This window comes from Gadus morhua, chromosome 10 (assembly GCF_902167405.1).
Source record: "Gadus morhua chromosome 10, gadMor3.0, whole genome shotgun sequence".
NCBI lineage: Eukaryota > Metazoa > Chordata > Actinopteri > Gadiformes > Gadidae > Gadus > Gadus morhua.
This window is the reverse complement of record NC_044057.1, coordinates 1114098-1136923: the sequence shown is the minus strand read 5'-3', so window position 1 is coordinate 1136923 and position 22826 is coordinate 1114098. Positions and strand designations below refer to the sequence as shown.

Genomic DNA, 22826 nt, shown 5'->3' with positions numbered 1-22826 from the left:
TTGGCAGTCATATCGGGCATTTATCAGTTATTTGCTCCCATTACTATGATCTGAGAAGACTTGTAGCCTACAAAAAAGTATCCACAAATAGAAGTTCTGTGTTAGAATGTCTGATATGGGGGGCTGTTTGTACATCTTTGCTGCTGAAAAACGTGCATTACTTGTTCCAGATTTAAAGCTTTCATTTTTTTTTCTGTGATTTGCAAAATACACACCCCTCCAAACTCCAGCACTACTTCTATGTCACTTTGTCCCATATGTAAAATAAGAATTATGTTAAATGTACATCCTAAATCAAAATACGTTTAATATATAAATCTAAATGCTAAATCTTGTATCCAAATCTTAAATCTAAATTCTAAATCCATACAACAGAAATGCTGATTCTCTTATGTAAAAATACTATTAGTAGCGACTTATTCTCACACTGCTTTCGCATCAGTCGACTGTTTCTTTTCTTCCTTTCCTGCCCAATCCAAGTGATGCCTTCCCGATAAATGACGTATGTTTGTATGGTTTGTGGATTTAGATATCAGATTTAGCATTTTGATTTAGATATAAAATGTAGATTTAGATTTAGCTTCAGATATACAAATGAGATTTAGGATTTCGATTGAACATATAATTCAGATTTTATATGTGACAAAGTGACACGCAAATGCATTGCATTTTGGAGGGTTGTTTAGTTGCTAAATCTGCAAAAATGTCAGCAAAGCACAAGCTAAATCAGGAACAAGAGAAGCATGTTTCTGTGCAGTAAAAGTTAAAAGCTGCACCCTATAGTCTGAAGAGGGGTGGGGGAGGGCAGTGAGGTCCAGAGGGCGTCATGGTGTTGAGTTTCGTCGGGTAGGGTAAATACACTACTTGACCTTTTAGTTCTACTACTACAGAATATAAATGGTAATGTGTTGGGAGATGTTTAGCTGAGCTGACTCATGCATTTCAAACTTATGGGAATCGATATGAATCAAATCAATAAAACATGGCAACAAGAACAATCAAATTAAAAATTACATTGGTTATTTTTAATTTGCGAAATAAATGACAAAAGGTTTTACAATGATAGTATTCCAGGACAGCTCCACACAAAATCATATCAAAAAGGAAGAAAACAGGTTACCACGGCGACTGCATTCTCCACACCGAAAGGCAATTAAAGTTGAGTTAATTCAAATCGTCTCACTGTTCCAAGAGGTTGAAGGTGTTGAAAGAGTTGGTGATGTTCCATGTTCGGCCATGTTCCCTGTTCATCCGTGGAGTGGAAAATGTATTCCATACGACCCCAAGGAAACAAGCTCGCCAGTAAAACTATCTTTCTCCATTTCATGAGGGGATTTGGATTATAATCAAAACTTAAATGCAGCGTTGGATTCAAATGCAGGCGATATTGATAGTTTGTTGGCTTCAATTCATTGTCAATGATGTCTCATTGAGGTTTAAAACCTTAAAAATACAAAATATTTCATATGTATCCTTACAAAAGTCTGTTTGTTATACATGTAAATGCATCCAGTTCACAATCGTTTTTTTGTGCTTTGACTTTAAAGCACACAATGTGCTTTGACTTTATGAAATGTTCATACAAAAGGTTTGCATTTTCATTTTCACCCACTCTACCACCTCCTCCAATGAGTCCAGAAAACAGACAGGCAAGTAGGCAGGTTGTCCATGCTTTCCACCAACGAAAGGCTGTATGTCAAAAATATTAAAAAATGACGGCAGTCAGTGGAGTGATTGGTGGGGGGAAGGGAGACCAGCCAATCAGGGAGTCAGAGCGTGGAGAGCTCGACCCCACTGTCGCACACCCCGCTGTCGTTCTGAGTTTCTAGCTTGAGATCGGCGAGGGGGGCCTGAGCGTCTTCGGCTGCAGAGGGGCGAGAAAAGGGAAGAAGGAAAAAGGTTGTTGATTCTTTGAGACATTTTCTGATGACTGTGTGTCTTTCACAGAGGAAATTGTTACGCAGAGGTTGGAACAATGCTAGCATAGCGACGAGCGGTAAGAGTCTCATAACCCCGTGACGGCCGCGCGTCCTCACCTGGCTCTTCGGCAGCCTCTCCGGAAGCCTCCAGCTCCAACAGCGCCCCCTGCAGGAGGCCCAGCACAACGTGGTTTTCAACCAATTGCAGCGCTGCCGCCAGGTCCTTGATCGTCCCACCCGAGACCTAACAGCAAGCACACAGGAACACGGGGGGGTGGGGGTCATTAAACAGAGGGGATTGCTCTTCATTCATAAATACTGAGAGTTTAAACCTCAGAGTAGAAGCTGTAGTCAGTCAGGTTCTGTGTATATCAGTGAGCAGGTGTGTGTGTGTGTTTATGTGTCTCTCTCTGTCTATGTGCAACCTAATATGTGCGTATTGCTTTGTGTGTGTGTGTGTGTGTGTGTGTACGCCTTGGTGTGCGTGTGTATGTGTGCGCACCTCGTAGCTGTCCAGCAGGGTGCGTGCGGGACGGGGGCTGAGCCTGAAGGCGTTGACCAGCAGGCCCAGTCCCAGGGTGTGGGCCAGCCTCTCCCAGCCGCCGGCGCCCCCGGGAGCCCCCCCCTCCAGTGCAGCGCACAGCGCGCGCTTAGTGTCCACGGCCAGGGTAGACAGGTCCCCTGCACACACACACACACACACACACACACAGACACACACACACACACACACACACACACACACACACACACACACACACACACACACACACACACACACACACACACACACACACACACACACACACACACACACATTAACAACAAACACAGGGATCTGGCAGTAGCTACCCAGACAGCCGTCAGCACACTGGACCAACCTTGTGGGGTCAGAGGGGTCCGGCTGACTGGTTCCGGCCGGTACTCCTTACCATTCAGCAGCTCTAGTACCTGTACAGACACACACACACACGCACACGCACACACACACACCGGTACACTCAATGCATGTTCATACAAACAGAACCACCGTGTCAACTATGTCTCAACATTTTCCAAGCTCATTCTCAACCCCCCGTCCCCCGTCCCCCGTCCCCCGTCGGTAGGATGAGACTTTATAGGAGTATATTTGGATCTACAAAAGAGGGATAACCTATTGTATTGTTATTGAACAGGGACACAACCTAAGAAAGGATGTCTCTGAAACATGGATGTATGTAGAAGAATACCCAGCAATTTATTCTAATCCCCGTCATTTGGAACAGCCATGTGCTGCAATATGTTACGTTTGGATTATAAAGTGATACTTTTGTTGAAGGATAGAGCATAAGCTCGTCTTCACTAAGCTCTTCAGGTTGAACATTTAATCAGATTATCATTGGAAAATGCTGCATGTTCACAACGCTGCTGATGTTAATAGATGTTGACCTGACAATAGAGCTTTTGAGCATTGTTTATTCACTCTGCGTCCGATGTTAAAGGACCTTTAGAGCCGGGCTGCTAACCCTGGCGCCGATTCCCAAACTATCTTTGGTACCAACATGAACCCCCAATTACCCCTGGTCTCTTATTGAAGCTAGGGACCAGGGGTTTCATTCTCCTCCTCTCTACTGGGACAGCCCGTGTACGGGGGGCGCTGTGAGTCACCGTGCCGCACCCATGTGGGCGCTACACACCGGTAGAGGCTGAGGCGTCGTGCCCCCCACACACAAACACACTCTTCTTAGGCTACAATGGACTACACTGAACTACATGGAACCTGTGTGTGTGTGTGTGTGTGTGTGTGTGTGTGTGTGTGTGTGTGTGTGTGTGTGTGTGTGTGTGTGTGTGTGTGTGCGTGCTGTGGTCGAGACCCCCAACTCTTACCTGCGGCGCGGCGGCCATGCTGAGCGGGGTGGTCCCTGGGATGTAGCCTTCGTCCTCCTCCTCCTCTTCCTCACCCTCACAGCAGTCTTCGTCCCGGTAGTACAGAGGCTCAAAGTTCTCCTTGTGAGGGTCCGCACCTGCGCACACACACACACACACACACACACACACACACACACACACACACACACACACATACACACACACACACACACATAAGAATCCCCTGTTTGTGGCAGCCAATCAGGTGTGCCGTCTGGAGGAGAGGGGGCGGGCTCTACCTGCGGCCATGAGGAGGGCGGTCAGTTTGACGGAGGTGCGTCCCACCGCTACGTGCAGAGGGGTGGAGCCGTTGTAGGTGCAGGCGTTGACGTCTGCGTTGCCCTGAGGGGAGAAGGCGACCGTTAGGTGAGGTGGGGCGCGGTGGCCGGTGTGTGACCAGGGGGACCGGTCCTGGTCCTGGGCCTGTACTGGGCGGCGGTACTGGTGGTACTGGTTAGTGGCAGTGGTTTACCTCCAGCAGCAGGCAGCCGGCCAGGGACACGTTGTCCAGCTCGGTGGCGAGGTGGAGGGCCGTCCTCCCGGAGCTCCTCTCGGCCGTTTCCACGCTAGCCCCGCCCCCCAGCAGATCCCTGACCGCTGATAGGCTGTTGCCCAACACCGCCAGGTGGAGGGCGCACAGGCCTGATGGCGATGGGAGCACACACACACGCGCACACATCGGGTTGGGGCAACGGAGAAGTCCACACTTGATGATCTAGCTCTGTGACCGCTTTGGGTTTTGTGTGCGTGTGCATGCGTGTGTGTGTGTGCGTGTGCGTGTGCCCCTACCTGCCAGGTTGGACAGGTCCACCAGCTCGGCCACCTCGGTGTGTCTGAGCAGAGTGGCCACCATGGCCCCGCCCCCTTGCTGCGACGCCAGGTGCAGGGGCGTGTTGCCGTGGCGATCCGTCAGAGTGGCGTCGGCGCCGGCCAACAGCAGGGCCTCGATGGCCTCCTTCTGCTGGGTGATGACGGCCAGGTGCAGAGGAGTCTGGGGTACATGAGGGTGGGGAGGGGCAAGAGAAGAAGAATAGTCAAATGTGTGTCGTATCGTACAGGTGTCGTATCGTACAGGTGTGGTATCGTACAGGTGTGGTATCGTACAGGTGTCGTATCGTACAGGTGTGGTATCGTACAGGTGTGGTATCGTACAGGTGTGGTATCGTACAGGTGTCGTATCGTACAGGTGTCGTATCGTACAGGTGTGGTATCGTACAGGTGTCGTATCGTACAGGTGTGGTATCGTACAGTTGTCGTATCGTACAGGTGTCGTATCGTACAGGTGTGGTATCGTACAGGTGTGGTATCGTACAGGTGTCGTATCGTACAGGTGTGGTATCGTGCAGGTGTGGTATCGTGCAGGTGTGGTATCGTGCAGGTGTGGTATCGTGCAGGTGTGGTATCGTGCAGGTGTGGTATCGTGCAGGTGTGGTATCGTACAGGTGTGGTATCGTACAGGTGTCGTATCGTACAGGTGTGGTATCGTACAGGTGTGGTATCGTACAGGTGTGGTATAGTACAGGTGTGGTATCGTGCAGGTGTGGTATCGTACAGGTGTGGTATCGTACAGGTGTCGTATCGTACAGGGGTCGTATCGTACAGGTGTGGTATCGTACAGGTGTCGTATCGTACAGGTGTCGTATCGTACAGGTACACTACATGTACTTCAGTGAGTCGAGGGAGGGAGGGTCGTCTCCCAGTAGAAGGTCAGTTACCTGGTAAAGGTGGTTCCTCTTGTTGAGGATGTCCTCCCCAGGCAGGGAGGACAGAACCTGGGCCAGACTTCTCACCACCTCCCCCTGGCTGTGGATCACCCCCAGGTGAAGACCCCTGGACGTCACAACAGCCACACAACGACATCCTAATTACCACGTACTCACTTTAGCAGATGCTTTCATCCAAGGTAATTGACAGTGAACTTTGATGCATGTCTTTAAAGTGGGTCAACTTTATGTCAACTAGACACCTCTCTCTTTGCTAACAGGAATCTCCCCATGGACGCTCCCAGACCCACTCGCTCACACCGCTGCACAGATGATGGAGTCGGTTCGTTTCTGAAAGTCTCCCGCCTACCGACTGGGGGGGGGACAGCTGTAGGACTCAGAACCCCCTGAACTACCAGCCCCCCCGTGACCTTTAACTGTATTCACAACATGGACAGGTCGTTGCACCATGCTTTAGGTGAGTCAGCATGTCTCGCTGTGCCTCGCTGTGCCTCTGCCATTTTACGGCTCATCATTATGCGTGGATAATTATTTGTATGCATATATTGTCTGGTTCTAGAGTGTTAGTCTGTCTGTGTGCGTCTTTGTGTGTGTGTCAACTACAACAACTGAGGTTTATAAAGGCCTCTACATCACCCGGCATTACAGAATAGCAGCCATAATAACCAAGGACACGAAAGCCATTGCTCAGCCTTTTATACAATGTAAAATCATTTGTGTGCCAAACTGTGCTTCAACCTCTGTGATATGGAAAGGGATGTGTGCTCTGACATTGCTGCCAACTTCCCGGACGTGATCAGGGCTGATAAGGACCCCCCAGAGGACTCTGCTTCAGAGGAAGGCTGTACCTTTGATTATAGCTGTGAACTATGAACACCTAGTCCACGGCATAACCCACCCAGGCTAAAGGGGCAAGCTACCGATTTGTATTTCTGCTGTTCATAGGCTGTCGGTGAGAGGCCTCCAGACGACGGGTACGTAAAAGACGAAGGCCGAGCAGGTTGCAAAATACTTCTCGATATTGGCAGTCGCTGGTAGTCACCCGATATGGAAAACACGTTGCAATCTGCACTGATGTAAGAGTGCTGGTTTGTGTGCAACATTTTGTGCTGAGTAATTTACTGCTGACAAGTTATTCCCTTGGTTTGCATCTGCTATTCGTTGTGTGTGTGTGTGTGTGTGTGTGTGTGTGTGTGTGTGTGTGTGTGTGTGTATGTGTGTGTGTGTGTGTGTGTGTGCGTGCGTGCGTGCGTGCGTGCGTGTGTGTGTGTGTACTGACGTGTCTCCGTCCTGGTCCTGGGTGGTCAGTAGAGGTCTTTGAGGGGCCAACAGGTATGCCGGGTCCCCAGTTAGAGCGTACTGGTACAGAGCCTGCACCTGACGGCTCGCTGAGGCCAATAGAGACACATCCACCTCACACACTGATGGCGCGCACACACACAGACACACACACGTACCCATACGCACAAGCACACACACACACACACACACACACGTATCCACGCACAAGCACACACAAGTATCCACAGAACAAAAAAATCCACGCAGAAGCGTCAACACAAACACACGTATCCGCACACACACACACACACACACACACGTATCCACACAGAAGCACACACATGCACACCCAGACATGTATCCATACACACGTATATACAAGAACACATTCACATTAAACAAGACATACAGGACATACACGGAACACACAGATGGAAACACACGGCACACAAAAGCACAGTATTTAGTATCATAATAAGACCAGATAGTACAAATGTAATTGAATCTAGAAAAGCTTTACACGTTTTATGAGGTTCTTCATTCCTAATCCGATAGATGGCAGCAAACAACATTCACATGAAAACAAGCGACTTTTGATGTGGGATATGTTAGAATATTCCTCATTCAACATCGGTTAAATAGGTCAAACATTAAGGCCCAATCCCATTTCTACCCCTTACCCCTTCCCCTTACCCTTTCCCCTTACCCCTTCAAAACAAGGGGGAGGGGGAAGGGGAAGGGGTAGAAATGGGATTGGGCCTAAACATCATCAAACCACAGAGGTCCAGACCCTTCCTGCTGTAAGCCAAACACCCTAACCCCTGCACTACAGAGGCGGTCGTTCACAGTGCCTATAACCAGCGCAGTAACACAACGCTTGGTACCTAGGGCTGCTTCCTCCATCCTGTCTGCGGCGTACGATCCAGGGGGCGGCCGACACAAGTCCTCCGTCTCCCCGAACCGAGGGCCCCTCTGCTCGGCTGGGGGGCAGGCCGCGGCCCCGGAACCTGGGTCCCCCCCCATCTGGTGTTCCGATTCGCCGTCACTGCCGCTACAGTCCTCCGCCGCTGCCTCCTGGGACGCTTCTGGGACGAACAACGCAGAACCACGATGCTCAGGTAGGGGGGGCTCAAGACAATATACCGTGTAGCGATCCAGGGTTGGTGATTTAACCACGACGACTATCAACCACACACGCTGTTGATCACATCTCTGATCCTAAACCCCCCCTGGAACCACAGATTCTGTGGTTGTATTCCTGCCCTTTTCCTGTCTGTCTTCACTCTCATAAATGTGCAATAAACCCAGTAAAATATATGTATTATATGATGCTTTTTCAGATGCAAATTGTATTTTGATATTGGTAGGGCCTTTGTGAAGCGTACAGAGGGTGGAAGGAGAGACGGAATGACGTGTCACATGGGTCCACGGGTGGGAATCAAACCTGCGGTCAACAACACAGTATTGCCCTCAAGTGAGCCCACCAGCGGGTTGAGCCACAAGCTACTCCAGGAGTCAGATGCTATCACCCTGAAGCTAACAAGCTACTCCAGGAGTCAGATGCTAACACCCTGAAGCCGAGGAAGGACTCAACAGAGATTGATTCCTACAGTTTAAACGCCAGCTGAGCGACAGGCTGTTTGACCGGCTCAGCGGTGGTGACATCAAACCCTGTCGATCCCTGCGACCCCCTCACACCGGCGCTGCCTCACCTTGCTTCACGGGCACTGAGCCCAGGGCAGCAGAGTAACCGCTGCTGTAACCTCCTCCTCCACCTCCTCCTCCTCCTCCTCCTCCTCCTCCGTGGTCGTAGGAGGAGAAGCCCTGGTAGTAACCTGCAGCACAGACAGCCAATCAGAACACCAGACACAATAACCTGCAGCAAAGACAGCCAATCAGAACACCGGACACAATAACCTGCAGCACGGACAGCCAATCAGAACACCGGACACAATAACTGGCAGCTTAAACAGCCATTCAGAACACCGGACACGTTAACTGGCATGATGATGGCTTGTAAAATAAAAGGTCTGTATTTGTCCTAACTAATCTATAGATATTCTATCAAGTGTATACTGGTAGTGTCGTTAATCGTTATAGTAAAAATAAATATGCAATATATTAAATAGAAGAATGAAAATAACCAGTGAGATATACCTCCTCCTCCTCCAGAAGGCCCGCCCACCCCCCGGTAATGGCCGCCCCCTCCCCCTCCCCCCCCCAGCCCCCCTCCTCCTCCTCCTGCTCCATTGAAGTCCCCGAAGTTGGGCAACGTCTTTTGTCTCTTCCTCTGCACCTCTTCCTTGTCTGCACACACGCAGACACGCGCAGACACAGACACGCACAAGCACACACGCACACACAATCAAATGGAATGTGCCGTCATACAAAATAAGATGATAATCATATAATCCAACATGGGGAGGAAATACATTCATGGAGCACTCAAGATGCTGGCCAGTTCTAAGGCTGTTTAGTGGCATCATTGTTCATAGCACTGCCTGTAAGACACTTTACAGGAAGGAAGCCATTACATGTACGACAGCATTGTTGCCAGTGTTGTTGTAGTACTTCATATACCCTACAGGGGGTAATGTTGGACTACTTTATCCCTGAGTTAGTTCTAGATTACTCTGAACACGATGTATTTATCGAAGAAAAAAGAAAGCAAAGGTGTGAAGAAACATCTCACACAGGATGTCAACACAAAAACAGAAACTTTCAAAATGTTTGCACACGCCTAACTTATGTGACAACTTGACCTGCGATCAGGTGATATAACCGATGCGATCAGGGGCGTGGCTCCAGGTGTGACGGAGACCAGGTGTGGTGTGTTTACCTGTGATCAGAGGGTAGTATGTGAAGGGTTTGGGATCACTGGTCTCGTTGTCCGACTTCCTCTTGAGCTGGACGAAGACGGAGGTTGACTTCTGGAGATTCAGGTCTCTGTACTTCGGCGTTTTGAACACGATAGCAAACTGATGGACGAAGGAGGCAAGTCTGGAGTGAGAGTGTGGTCTCTACAGGTCTATATCAGCGATCGTCAACTCTTATACCTTATCGTTGGTATATTGTGTAATTCCAATAGGGTCTGAGATGCGGATGAATACTACCTCTATTAGTGATGGGTCGTTATAGTTCGAATAAACAAATCTTTAACGAGAACGAACCGAACTGATTCTTCTCTCTCGTTCGTCTCGTTCGTTCTCAGACTCGACTCCTCCCAGACCCACTATTCACTGACCCGCTGGGTCGCTGACTCGCTCTTCGTTCACTGACTGTGAGTGGTGAAGAGGCTTAGTGAGCGAGCATACGATAATACGATTCAATATCAGTGAAATGGTAAATGCACGCTGCCTTTGTATTTTCTGTGGCATCAAATATTTGAATGTCTCGTCAATCTGTCTCGTTCTTTCGTGGTTCGTTCTCCCCCGGGACCCCCACCATCATTACTAAATCAAGTCTATTATCTTGCTGATATGTTAAACATCCAATAATCAACTACACCCCCCCCCATCCCGCTGGGTTTGGTTAAAGTTGTAATGTTGTGTTGATTGATGACCGACTTCCAAGATCGTTTGAGAACGAGAACGAGGGACGAGGTGAGTCTGACTGACTCAGCGGAGAACCGTGCATCCCATGGTTCGATTCACCGCTACCGGAAACTCGACTGAACGAACAAACAAACAAACAAACGATTCTGAACGATTCTTCTTGGCGAACTGACCGACGCGAACTGAATCAAGGAAAGTAATCATTGAATCCATCACTAACCTCTATGACCACAAAAAAATGATATGATAAGATTCTCAGATTACCATACACAATACTACTTATCACCACTGCAGAAGTACCAGTGATGAGTATAGGTCAGTGTGTTTGTGTATGTGTTTGCGTTTGAGATTCTGTGTGTGTGTGTGTGTGTGTGTGTGTGTGTGTATGTGTTTATGTGCTTTTGCAGGTGTGTGAGTGCATTGGTGTGTGTTTTGTTGTGTGTTTGGGGTAGTGTGTGTGTGCGTCTGTGAATGTATGCATGTATTTACGTATGTACGCACAATCGCACATACACATACATTGTGTGTACATTGTGTGTATTGGTGCATGTTTTTGCTTGTGCGTGAGGGTTGCTGTGTGTTTTTGTGTGTGTGTGTGTGTGTGTGTGTTGGTGTGTGTGTGCTACCTGTCTGTGAACATCCGTCGGGGAAAAATCTCCCATCGCCTCCCAGGTCATCCCGGTCTCATCCTCTTCGTAGAACCGGACCAGGATGTCATCTGCACAAACAGACACACAATTCACGCACACGCAAACAGTCATTAAGTCATTGCGTAGACAGTTTGTTCCTAAGTGACTTTGGATAACTTCATCCAGATACATGTTATTAATGGGCAGCTAAAGGCATCTTGCTTGAGGATGTTATATATAAATAGGTACATACACTTTATCGTACAATAGGGGGGGCAATAGGGGAATCCAACATGGTAATGCAGAAGATGACAAACAGCAGGGATTTCCCTGAGAGATGAGAGGAAAGGAAGGACCTCCTTTATGACGAGGAAGACTGACGTCCCTCTGAGCTGCCCTGGCAGCAGACACATGCTACTGCGTCAGACACATGAGCTAATGAGTAAAGGGCAGAAAACTCTGTCTCTTCATTTTCTGTTGCGGTGTGTCATTATTTGGATCCAGAAACACATTGTACAGTGTATAATGAATCCCATCAGAGTGTATTGAGTATTTCTTTCAGCACACAATAAGCCCTCACCCTAATGTCCACTATTGGAAGAGCAAATAGCTAGATGTTATCTCTACTACCAAAGAGATAACAATATACAACTTTTACCTCCAAAATATTACCATTAGTTCTTGCTAAATATGACACATTTTAGTAAACCCCCTGTTTCCACACCCTCTCTCACTTCCCTATTCGCTACAACCGCCAGCAGAGAGCCTCAATACATCGCTGTGACGAGAGGCAAAGGCTCGTGGGAAAGGTAGTTTCATATCTGACTGCCAGCAGAGAGCCTCAATACATCTCTGTGACGAGAGGCAAAGGCTCATGGGAAGGGTAGTTTCATATCTGACTGCCAGCAGAGAGGCTCAATACATCTCTGTGACGAGAGGCAAAGGCTCATGGGAAGGGTAGTTTCATGTGCGTTAGATCACAGATCTGCTTGAGGTCAATGGCAGTTAAGAGTACGTTGGCTGTGACAACCGGCTTATTAGCATAATGACGCTACTTACCTATCATACTCAAGGGTTACCTGTTAAATCCTAATAACTGTTGCTGTGGTCGTATAAGCATTAGGTATCCATTTTCTCATGTCAATATTAACATTGGAAACAACAGGAAGCAGAAATGGACGTGAGAGCTGGTGGAGGGGTGGCCGAAGCGGAGCACACCTTTCTGGACCTTGTCACAGAGCAGGTACACCTCCTCCCCGCCGCTCACGCAGCCAGCCGTCCGGTCCATCCGCACGATCTTCAGGTTGGACGCATTCGGGGCCTCTGATTGGACAGGGGGAAACACACAATGTAACCAATCGCCACGAGGAGAGGGGCGGTGTCCAGGTGGGGCCAGACAGCGAGGGAGCATTTCTCATTGATTCATTGATTTCTTCACTCGTTTATACTCTTCTTTCTCTACATTATAACGCAGGTACGCCTGGCAAACAGTTTGAGCAGCTGCGCATACCGATGCTGTGATTGGTTGGATTCTAACTGGGCTGCCCCAAACAGTTGGGTCCCTGAACGGTTGGTCTGAAGGTAATTCCGACAACAAACACACAACATACACATTTTTCCTCAAACAAAGCTTAAAAAAAATAAAAGAGTGATTGGCGAGTGTGAGAGTGAGGCGGCGGTACTGACTGCTGTCGTAGATGGGGTCCGAGACCACGGGGTCCAGCCGGCGGGAGAACCCCCCGTCACTGTTGGGGAGGAAGGCGGTGAACATGAGGCGCACCACGCTGAGGTCCATGTCCTTAGACTGGTGGGACGCAGCGCTGCTGATCAGACTGCGCTGGTGCTCTGGGGAGGGAACGGGGGGGGGACAGCGTCAGCAGGGGCCGGGTCTATCCTCCTGGGGCAATACTGACATGTGGATGGTGAGGGAGGGAGAGAGAGCGTGAGAGAGAGCGTGAGTGAGTCAGAGTCAGAGAGGGAGAGAGTGAGTCAGAGTGAGAGAGGGAGAGAGTGAGTCAGAGTCAGAGAGGGAGAGAGTGAGTCAGAGTGAGAGAGTGAGGGAGTGAGTGAATCAGAGAGGGAGAGAGTGAGTGAGTGAGTGAATCAGGGAGGGAGAGAGTGAGTGAATCAGAGAGGGAGAGAGTGAGTGAATCAGAGAGGGAGAGAGTGAGTGAATCAGAGAGGGAGAGAGTGAGTGAGTGAGTGAGACAGAGTGAGAGAGTGATAGAGAGCGTGAGTGAGTGAGTCAGAGAGTGAGTGAGAGAGTGAGAGTGAGTGTGAGTGAGTCAGAGTCAGAGAGGGAGAGAGTGAGTGAGTGAGTGAGTGAGTCAGAGTGAGAGGGTGAGAGAGAACGTGAGTGAGTCAGAGTCAGAGAGTGAGAGAGTGAGTGAGAGAGGCTTATCAGGTGAGTAGGGTTAGACAGGCCCTGCCTACATTCACACAGGCTGACAGACAGGCGGGCGTTCAGACGGGCAGACAGACGGATGGGCCAGCGGTCAGACGTACCCGTTAGCTCCCGGGGGGAGCGCACCTCCCCCTGCATGATGTCGATCTCGGGGTGGATGGACACGCCGTTGTTGTAGCCCATCCTCAGGGCCTCCGTCATCCGCTCCTCAAGAGTCTTGTGCACATTCTTCTTGGTCACATGGAGGATGCCCAGGTTGGGGAAGCTAACACACACACACACGCACACGCACACACACACACAAGGAGATACATTAGTAATGGAGTGAGTCTTTGTATGGGCATTGCGTTGTAATAGCAGAGTGTTATGAGGATGAGTGTGTGTGTGTGTGTGTGTGTGTGTGTGTGTGCGTGTGTGCGTGTGTGTGTGTGTGTGTGCGTGTGTGCGTGTGTGTGTGTGTGTGTGTGTGTGTGTGTGCGTGTGTGCGTGCGTGCGTGCGTGCGTGCGTGCGTGCGTGCGTGCGTGCGTGCGTGTGTGTGTGTGTGCGTACTTGATGGTAGAGTCTTTGGGGGGGAGGTCTGCTATACAGATGCCCTTGTCACACTGTTTGCCCACCAGGCTGTGGGCGTGCAGGTGGGCCGGGCTAGGGTTCGCCGTCACCAGTTGTACCACGATGCGGGCGGGGCCTTGGTAGTTACACACCTAGAACACACACGTTTTCATAGTTGATCATTATTACACACACACACGCACACGCACACGCACACACACACACACACTAACCTGGAGAATCTGATTTTGTCGTTGGGAACAACATTCCAAGCTATCAGAACAGGTTGGTGGTGACTCTATTTCAACCAGTAACCAAAAAGGAACTCTTATTCCCAGTACTCAAGGGGAATTGAACAAAACAGGTCTGACACTTGTTATTTGTTTGCTGGTACTTTAAGGAGGAAGATAATTAGTTACTCAACCATCGAGGGCAGTTGTAGTGTGACAGTTGAGAGCTAATTCACAAACAAATGTTCGTCAAGAAAGCATTATTTCTGTATTAATGTAAGCCTTTTGGTTATAATGAAAATAAAGGCAAAACAATGGTTTCTTATTCTGCAGGCTAGGCAATAGGAATTTAACAGAATTAAAGTTAGATGTAAGTGTTCTCTGTTCTGTGGGTTCACAAAACACTTTCTCTCACCTGAGATGACTCACAATGTCACACCACATGTCACAAGCAATATGGCCTGTCGGCACTCGAACACGTGCACGCACACGGAAGCACACACAAGGACACAGTCACACACACACACTGATGCAACACTTTGTGGCCAAAGTAGCAGGCATCTTACAGACTGCAGTTCAGCTTGCTAGAAACACAAATAGAGTTCCGTAATAGAAATGGCAGGGTTTCTGGAGAGAGTTGACAACTCACCATCCAGTAGTCTAGGACTATACTTCTTATAGTAGAAGGAAGTGTTTTCAGCAATGGATGTTTTACAGTTGAATTTGAATGTGCTTTGTCTATCTTGATATTCAAGTTTGCCAAGATTCCAAAGAAAGGAATCAAACATGTTGTACTGATTTGTTTATCCATCTTCATCCATGATAAATAGTCAGATAACTCCACTTTACAAAACAGTAATTTTAGGGTCTGTCATACACATCTGTCTTTGACATGGTAACATTGTTACTAATCTCACAAATTATGTTTTTTATTAATTTGCTAAAGTCTGATGGCAGACAGGCTTAACTCTGGACAAATGGGGTGTTTAACTCTCTTTGTTTCAAACAATCATGTGGCTCGAGGAAGGACTACTACTTTTTTTGGCCAAAAGTAGTAGTACAAATCTTAAAATCAACACGGGTGGACTAGCCACTGCATGACTACAGTTATTCACTCTCGATCCCCTTCCAACAACCTCCTCCGCTACGGAGTGATCTTCTCTTCATTATGAATCTCCATACCGCAACAGGAAACAGGGCTTTACTCCGCCCTTTCAGTTTCTGGTTTCCGGCTCGAGTTCCGTTATGTCTGGTGGAGATTTCACCAAAAACTAACCAAACAATGGATACTGCGAATCGAGAGGTAGAAACATTTCCTGTTCCAGGTCAGTTCTACCTAAACTGGGCCACCCACAAATCCTATTCTTGGAAACTGGCATGTGTGGGTTTCTGTTAGCTGGGTCAGATAAAGCAAATCATGTAAAACATCTGATAACTCAAAGAAAGAAGGAGCGAAAGCGCTAAAGAAAGAATGAGTGAAAGAGCTAAAGAAGGAGCTAAAGAAAGAATGAGTGAAAGAGCTAAAGAAGGAGCTAAAGAAAGAATGAGTGAAAGAGCTAAAGAAGGAGCTAAAGAAAGAATGAGTGAAAGAGCTAAGGAAAAAAGGAGCAAAAAAGAGAGCGAAATAAAGACTAAATGAAAGAGCAAATAAAGAAAGAAAGAAAAATAGCAAAAAAATAAACAATGAAAGTAAGATCGAAAGAAGGGACAAAGAAAGCAAGAAAGATCAAAAGACAGATCATAAGAATGAAAGATCAAAGGGAAAGAGCGAAAGAAGAAAGAACGAAAGATAGCGAGAGTAAGAAAACAAAAGACAAATGGAAAGAAAGAGCAAAAGAAGCAAAGAATGAAAGAATGAAAGAATGCCCCCCCCCCCCCCCCCCCCCCAACGGAAGCTAGAGCTATACTGGGCAGCTCCCAGGGTCCTTCTTCTTCAGTGGTGCTAACACAAGTGGTGCAGCCCTGCACTAGAGCACCCTGGCCCCCCCTCCGCCCCCAGGACGGGCTCTGTATTCAGTCCATCTCATATCGGAGCATCTTACCTGTTGATGTCATGACTTGGCTCGCTTTTATTACATGTGGGTGGACGGAAATTCCCCTACGTAGCCAGGAGTGCCTGGGTGGGGGAATTAAATACAGTGTGCACGCCTGTCTGTGCGCGCGCTATAAAGAGGTCTTTGTTGTGTGAGGTCGCAGTATGTGTCAACCGTTGATTGTGTCATGTCCACCTTACTGTACACGTTTGTCTTCAGGAATAACATAATCCTTGGGTTATCTAAAATGTTCATTTTTCTCGTTTGCGTCCACATTTTTTGGGGTCTGAGGGCAAATTTGGGGTAGGGCTCTGGTTATTTTAATCAGTTTAATTGGAACAGGGATTTACAGACTTTGTTATGTGACAATGTGTTGATCAATGATGGGGGCAGAGGCTTTCCCAGAATAACAAACATCCCCCTTACATACATCATTATTTAAGGAGAGACAAAGAGAGATTGGGAGCAGGAGAAACAGAACAAGAAAGAGAGTAAAAAGAGTGTTATCCGAAAATAATAAACAGAGAGAGAGGGGGGATATTTTGGACAAAAGCTAGTCCTCTCGAACCAAGGGTGAGAGAGAGAGAGAGAGAGAGAGAGAGAGAGAGAGAGAGAGAGAGAGAGAGAGAGAGAGAGAGAGAGAGAGAGAGAGAGACAAAAATAGTTCCTGTTCTAGTCATCATGTCATCATTTGCATACAAAGCCAAATTAAGTTACTTCCTTTTTGCAAACTCCAACCAGCGGCGTTGCTCTGTAGCACACAAGCACCGACTAAATGGGCTGACTAGGACGAACTTCCCTGGAATCTAGGGGAATTCCCGCCTCCGCTGGCCATGTTCGAACATGCGGGGCCTTTGGGCAGCCAGGCCAAGAACCAGCACCACACCGTGAATGTCTTCCTGGCCCCAGATCGTCTAATGCAGCAACTCACAGGCCTGCCTGTCCCCAGCCAACCCAAAGGGCCCGTGAGCCCAGTGGAGCTGTTGGTTTTTGATTTGAATAGGAGATTAACTGAAGAAGAGAGCGAGGAATTAGGGACGAGGGAGGCGTGTTGTCCCCATGGTTGTGACCCTAGCCAACTTTGATACTTTATTTGTACTGTCGTTGTGGTCGGGTGTTCTAACGAGCGGTGTTGTATATGAAAAGCCCCGCACACCGTAGAGCCATGGAAGTTCAACCCTCACTCGGACAAGGACTATCCTTTGAATAAACAAAGGATTTTTTCAAAATTGAGGTCTCATTTCTGTAACTGGCATAGATTAAAATGCTGACCATCATATACGACATAAATAACAGAGCTAACAGATATAAACATCCTGACATCCTGACACACGCACGCACACACACAAACACACACACACACACACACACACACACACACACACACACACAGACAAAACCACACACATACAGATATGAACAGAAAGCAGACAGACAATAATAACTTCTCACATAACTGCCCCCACGAAATAAGTGAACCATTTCATCTAGCCATCTGTTCCACCTCCCAATAGCCCCCACCCACACCCAAAAGAAAGCATGACAATAAACCGACACAAGATTTAGCTTTGGCAGGAAGTGTTACCTTGACGGCGGGGAAGGACTTCCTGTTCTTCTCACTGGTGGCCCCTGGCAGCCCTCCATGTGAGGGCCCCTCACACCCGTAGCGGAACCTGAACCCCCGCTACACAGAGGGAAACACAACCAAACATTGTGTAGATATATACATATAGATATAACAACATAACCACGGCCGCGTGCTCACCATAGGTCTGTTCACGATCTCCATAATAGTCAGGTAAAGGGATTTGATGCATTATTTATTAATGCAAACATGTACTGTGTGTAGAAGACGTGTAGGCCTACTAGAGGCACTGCTGTGCATTGGGGAGGTAGGCACCAGGTGCGTTTTAGGAAGTATTGTGTTAGGTATAAGTAATACGTGGTTGTGATGTGTTGATTGATTAATCATTTCTTAATTTCTGGTTCAAAGAGGGTACCATGTGGTACTTTTATGGTATAAACCTGAAGTTCCTGCCCTCCTTTTAACACCAATGACCAATAAGAGAGCTCTAGGAGTAGTTGAGTTGGGTTTACCTGCTTGGGCTGTTCCATGATCTGGAGGAAGGGGCCATCTGCTGCAGAACGAAAAGCATCTCAGTAAGAACAGGGACAGCTGGGGGACTAATGCAACACCAACACCCTACTTTTTTAATTCATTTAATTTGTTTGTTTGTTGGTAGAGAAAACATATTGACGCTATTGACATATTCAACATAAACATGAACATTCTGTGATCAAATCTGTTTTTTTTTTATAATAACCTAATGCATGATATCAAATATGTTAAAAACATTAGTAGGAGATAAAACTTGAACATAAATGAGAAAACGGTCAAATAGGCTAGAAAATCAGAATTGTTATAGAGAGATGGCGAAATGATCTGCCCTGCACTGAAGATTTATTTTTATAGCACCCTTTAAATACAAAGGCCAATCCCAGTGCTTTTATACAGGCATTAATCACAATTTAAAAACATTTAAAGGACAATCAATGAAGATGATTTGAAGGTCATGCATATATTATCCTCTCAAACTCACTGGCCCTTTCTGCTCCTGAGTCAAGGTTCGGGTTCCATTAATTAGCTTGACCAGTAGGTCCCGCCCCTTTTTGATAGCCACACCCCCTATGACAAAGGAATGCCTTTCTTATCTCTTAGGAATGTGCAAACTGGACCATCCTTTATATAAGGAAAGGATATAATGCCGTCCCACAATTGAAGTAGCGCACTATTCGGCTGTTCACAAAAACTGGATGCATGGTTTAATCCATTAGAAAGACAAGATATAACCTGTTTCTGTATTGATATATCGTCTACTGCGTCATCTTTATTTTTTTAGCATGACCCTGGTCCCTCTCCTATTGTAATATTTTTAATATTATTAATATATTAGCAGCCATAAGATTTAGTGTTTTTCTATCAGTAAAGAATCCAATTGAGCAATAATAACATGTATATGGATGTATCTATGCAATGAGAGGACTATGTGTTTAGAATTGCAAATATGAAGTACCTCCACCATGATGAGGATGACAAAGTTAATTGATTGAGATCGGTCCAACAAGGTTTTCCCAAGCTACACTCGTCAAAAATCAAAATGTATACTTTTTGCAAACACGAAATGCATTGCATGTTTACAGTTCCAAGCTTCTCTATTGTGGAAAAGAACAACAACAAACATGCATTTTCAACGTTAAAGATATTGAGTCACTGTACAAAGAAACCACGATCATAAGAAGGTTCCCTCCTAAGTTCCTTCTTCCTTGCTCCCACTTCCTCACCTTCCCTTCACCAGAATCACAAATCAAACCTAACCAGATGCTTCGGCTTCTGGTTAAACATGTATTTATTTACAGTCAGACCAGCTGGGAGTAATAAATAAACATCTATGCTCTCCATCTTTCTTCCTTCATTTCATGAGCTTCTGTTAACCAACTGTCACCAAATGCACTGTCAAAATATGACATTGACTATATAACTGTTAAATAGCAGAAAAATAAAGAGAATCATCTCTGAGTGTAGGGCGCCAGGCAGGGTGCGGTCGACATCAAATGTAACCACTTTCCTGCTAGAAGAAGAGATGTCGCTGTCACACAACTACAAAGAAAATCTTAGTTCACTCTACTAGCCGAACTCTAGCAGACTAGGGCTGACCTTTTTCAACGCTGGTGACGAAGCTCTGCACTCCCCAAAGGAAAAGGAGACAAATATAGAGACAAGAACAAAATACCGACAACCGAAAGTACTGAAGACTGTACAAAAGCTTTGTAATTCATTAATTAAAAAAAACGGTCCTATGAGAAATGAATACATGCCATTGGCTCTGATCCCCGAGCAGCTGAATCCCTAACCCGTAGCAGTGTAATGCAGCGTGTAATGGCATGCTCTGCCATACATAATGTTTGATTCCCCATGAAAATGCTCTTGCTGATACTATAGCTAGCACTTGACAGCCTCCATTAGATCAGCTCCAATAGCTTCATCTTGATTTGTCCAACACAATTAAGCGCATTATAAGTGCCCTGGCTAGGTCGTTCTCAACAATTGTGCCCACGATCTAAGATATCTAAAAGTTTTGATTCTTTGTTCACACGCCATTGCGCATGCTAACGGACTTAGAGACTGAGGCATTGAGTTAGAAATATGCGTGAAGATAGTGACTGCGTAATAGGCGGTGGCATAATTCTTAATTTTTTAGTGCCAAGCAACATTTCAATAAGTCGTGAGGGTAAGTATAGGCGGGTGTGATAATGGCTGGAACAGGAACGCAGCCTAAGAATTGCCTTCTGACTCAAAATGGGTTACGGGCGGTGCTCAGAGCTCCGTTCTGTGATGACAGAATGGTGGAGAATACTACCTAGCCAGGGCAGGAAATATGCCCTTAACTTGGTTGGACAAGACAAAAATACAGAAATTGGAGCAGCAAACCTCGTTTCTAATAAATGGATGTCAATTGATCACCAACTGCACAATTTTGGAATCCATCAAGAGGGGGTGAGTTCAACAATAATCATTGATCATTGATATCTTGACAGACATTGTCCACAATTAATCTGGGGCCTTTACAAAACAACCAAATACTTTAAAGTAAGAGTGGAAAAAGAGCCAGATCCGAAAGGGAGTTGTAAAAATAGAGATAAGCAAACAAATTCAAGTTCAAGAAAAACCACAGAAATCTGAGATCATATCCCAATCAATCAGTCTGATGTGAAACTAATTGGAACCTTTTTTTTCTTACCCAGCAGGCCGTTAGGCATCCAACGGGGAAGTGAGAGTAAAGGAAAGCTATGACGGCCACATGAGTCTTACTCTGTTTTCTAAAATAGCAACATCAAGAAACCCCTTTTCCCACACTCCGGGAGAACTTGAAGAGAAAGCTCTCAAAATGTCTGAAATCACGGCATTTTACATTGCAGAGCAGGAAACGTATATATATAACTGAACAAAATTCACAAAAAAAAAATTGGATAAACTCTCACCCGTCCGCAACGCATTGCTTTGAGGCAAGTTGTTGTAGTTAGGAAGCTCCCACATGGCTTCAGGCATGTCGAAAAGCTGCAAAACAAACACACACATAAAAACTGTTATAAACACAGCTTTTGAGTTGCCTATGCACAGCTACTGAAGGAGCCCACTACAGAGCCATCAGCTTTCTGATTGGCTCCATCAGCCATCATTCAAATATTTCTAACCAAGCTTGGTTGAGGAGGTTTTACCTGATGGTGGTTGTTCAGGTAGAGGTCGTCTCCCGCCATGGTGTCAGGGACAGCACGGGGATAGGCCCTTCTGCGATATTATTAGTTATTAGTATGTTACAGAGTAATAGTCAATACTTTAACCGAATGATAAGCAATGGTATCAGCTATAACCTAGTGTACAGTAATAGTATAGGCCTAACATAGCAACTAGTCTACTAATAATCTAACCTGAAAAGCAAAGTCATATATAATATATTATAACCTATTAATGTAGTACAAGTAAGACTTTGAGTAAGGGTAAAGTTAGTACTATTTATAACCTAGTAGATACAATGCATTCTAATTCGTTTTTACACACTTTCAAACATTTTTCTAAGGCCGTGCAACATGAGCGTCACATTATAGAATATAACATAATTAGTTATGAGAGGTCATCAAGATCAGTTTTAATATTGTATTACTAGGCAACACAAAAAAGTGACGGCGCAGCAATATATTTGTAGACGGACCCTAAACATGGCATTGTTTAGCACCGTCCCCGTCAATAAAGTAGCTCCACTTCCCGGGTGTGCGCGACGGACGGCCACAACCGCTACCTACTTACTGACGCCCCAGGACCGTGAGATATATCTCGGATGATCATTCATAGATATAATTGTTTTTCAACTAGGCGACTGTTGTCCCCGAATGTCGCTGAATAGCGACCACTGCTAACGGGCCAGCTAATAAGGAAGTGTTGAGGAACACATTATGAGCCAAGTTGTTATGCGTATTATTCTGCATTTCTAACGAGACATAATACATTTACAACGTTACCTTTTTCAACTGGCTGCAGGCAGTGGCTGAACCTCTCGGTTCAGAATGAATCGGCAACGCAAGTCCGCTTCAGTGGTTCACTCGGGTCACATCATTGCGCCGTGGCCATGCTCGTAACGGATCGATTAAAGCGAAGTCGATCAACAGACGATTAAATCCCAAAAGCACGACATGGCGCTAGGGGGCCGTCTCAATTACACTTTGTACACCATTTTCCTGGACTGATAACTTAAGTGATTTTCTGGATACGAGAAACAAAGAACAACAGGTGACAGCAACCCGGGACGGTTGTGCGTGAAATTGACTTCCCCACTGGAAATTCCCAGTGACGTACCGACTGAAGGGTAACTTTGTGACCCGTTCACCTCTTCCCCCTGCCGGCCAAACCCGGCTCCAACTCACCGCTCATTCCACACTTCCACATACGACACATTTAACTGCACTTCCACCCCGATCCTGTTGCATTTGTCGTCTTCAGTGTTAGGAGAGAGAGGATGGATAGATCTGCAGGAAACCCTG

General features: G+C 46.6%; 1 protein-coding gene across 2 annotated transcripts; it reads right to left on the bottom strand.

The window, feature by feature from the left end:
- Positions 1 to 998: 998 nt before the first annotated feature.
- Positions 999 to 22641, bottom strand: nfkb1 (nuclear factor of kappa light polypeptide gene enhancer in B-cells 1). 2 transcript variants are annotated; one of them, XM_030367521.1, is made up of 24 exons: positions 22308 to 22641; positions 21510 to 21579; positions 21273 to 21348; positions 18330 to 18370; positions 17818 to 17916; positions 13970 to 14121; positions 13521 to 13684; positions 12702 to 12860; positions 12234 to 12338; positions 11013 to 11104; positions 9672 to 9810; positions 8990 to 9139; positions 8545 to 8667; positions 7717 to 7917; positions 6831 to 6972; positions 5543 to 5657; positions 4617 to 4818; positions 4300 to 4469; positions 4067 to 4169; positions 3786 to 3922; positions 2801 to 2870; positions 2422 to 2600; positions 2037 to 2163; positions 999 to 1864 (listed from the first exon to the last, which is right to left on the bottom strand). In XM_030367521.1, exons 2-24 carry the CDS (start codon positions 21546 to 21548, stop codon positions 1770 to 1772), a joined length of 2880 nt encoding a protein of 959 aa, XP_030223381.1. In that variant the 5' UTR covers positions 21549 to 21579; positions 22308 to 22641; the 3' UTR covers positions 999 to 1769. The 2 variants fall into 2 exon arrangements, with proteins under 2 accessions (XP_030223381.1, XP_030223382.1); XM_030367522.1 differs by having other exon boundaries at positions 18330 to 18367.
- Positions 22642 to 22826: the final 185 nt, after the last annotated feature.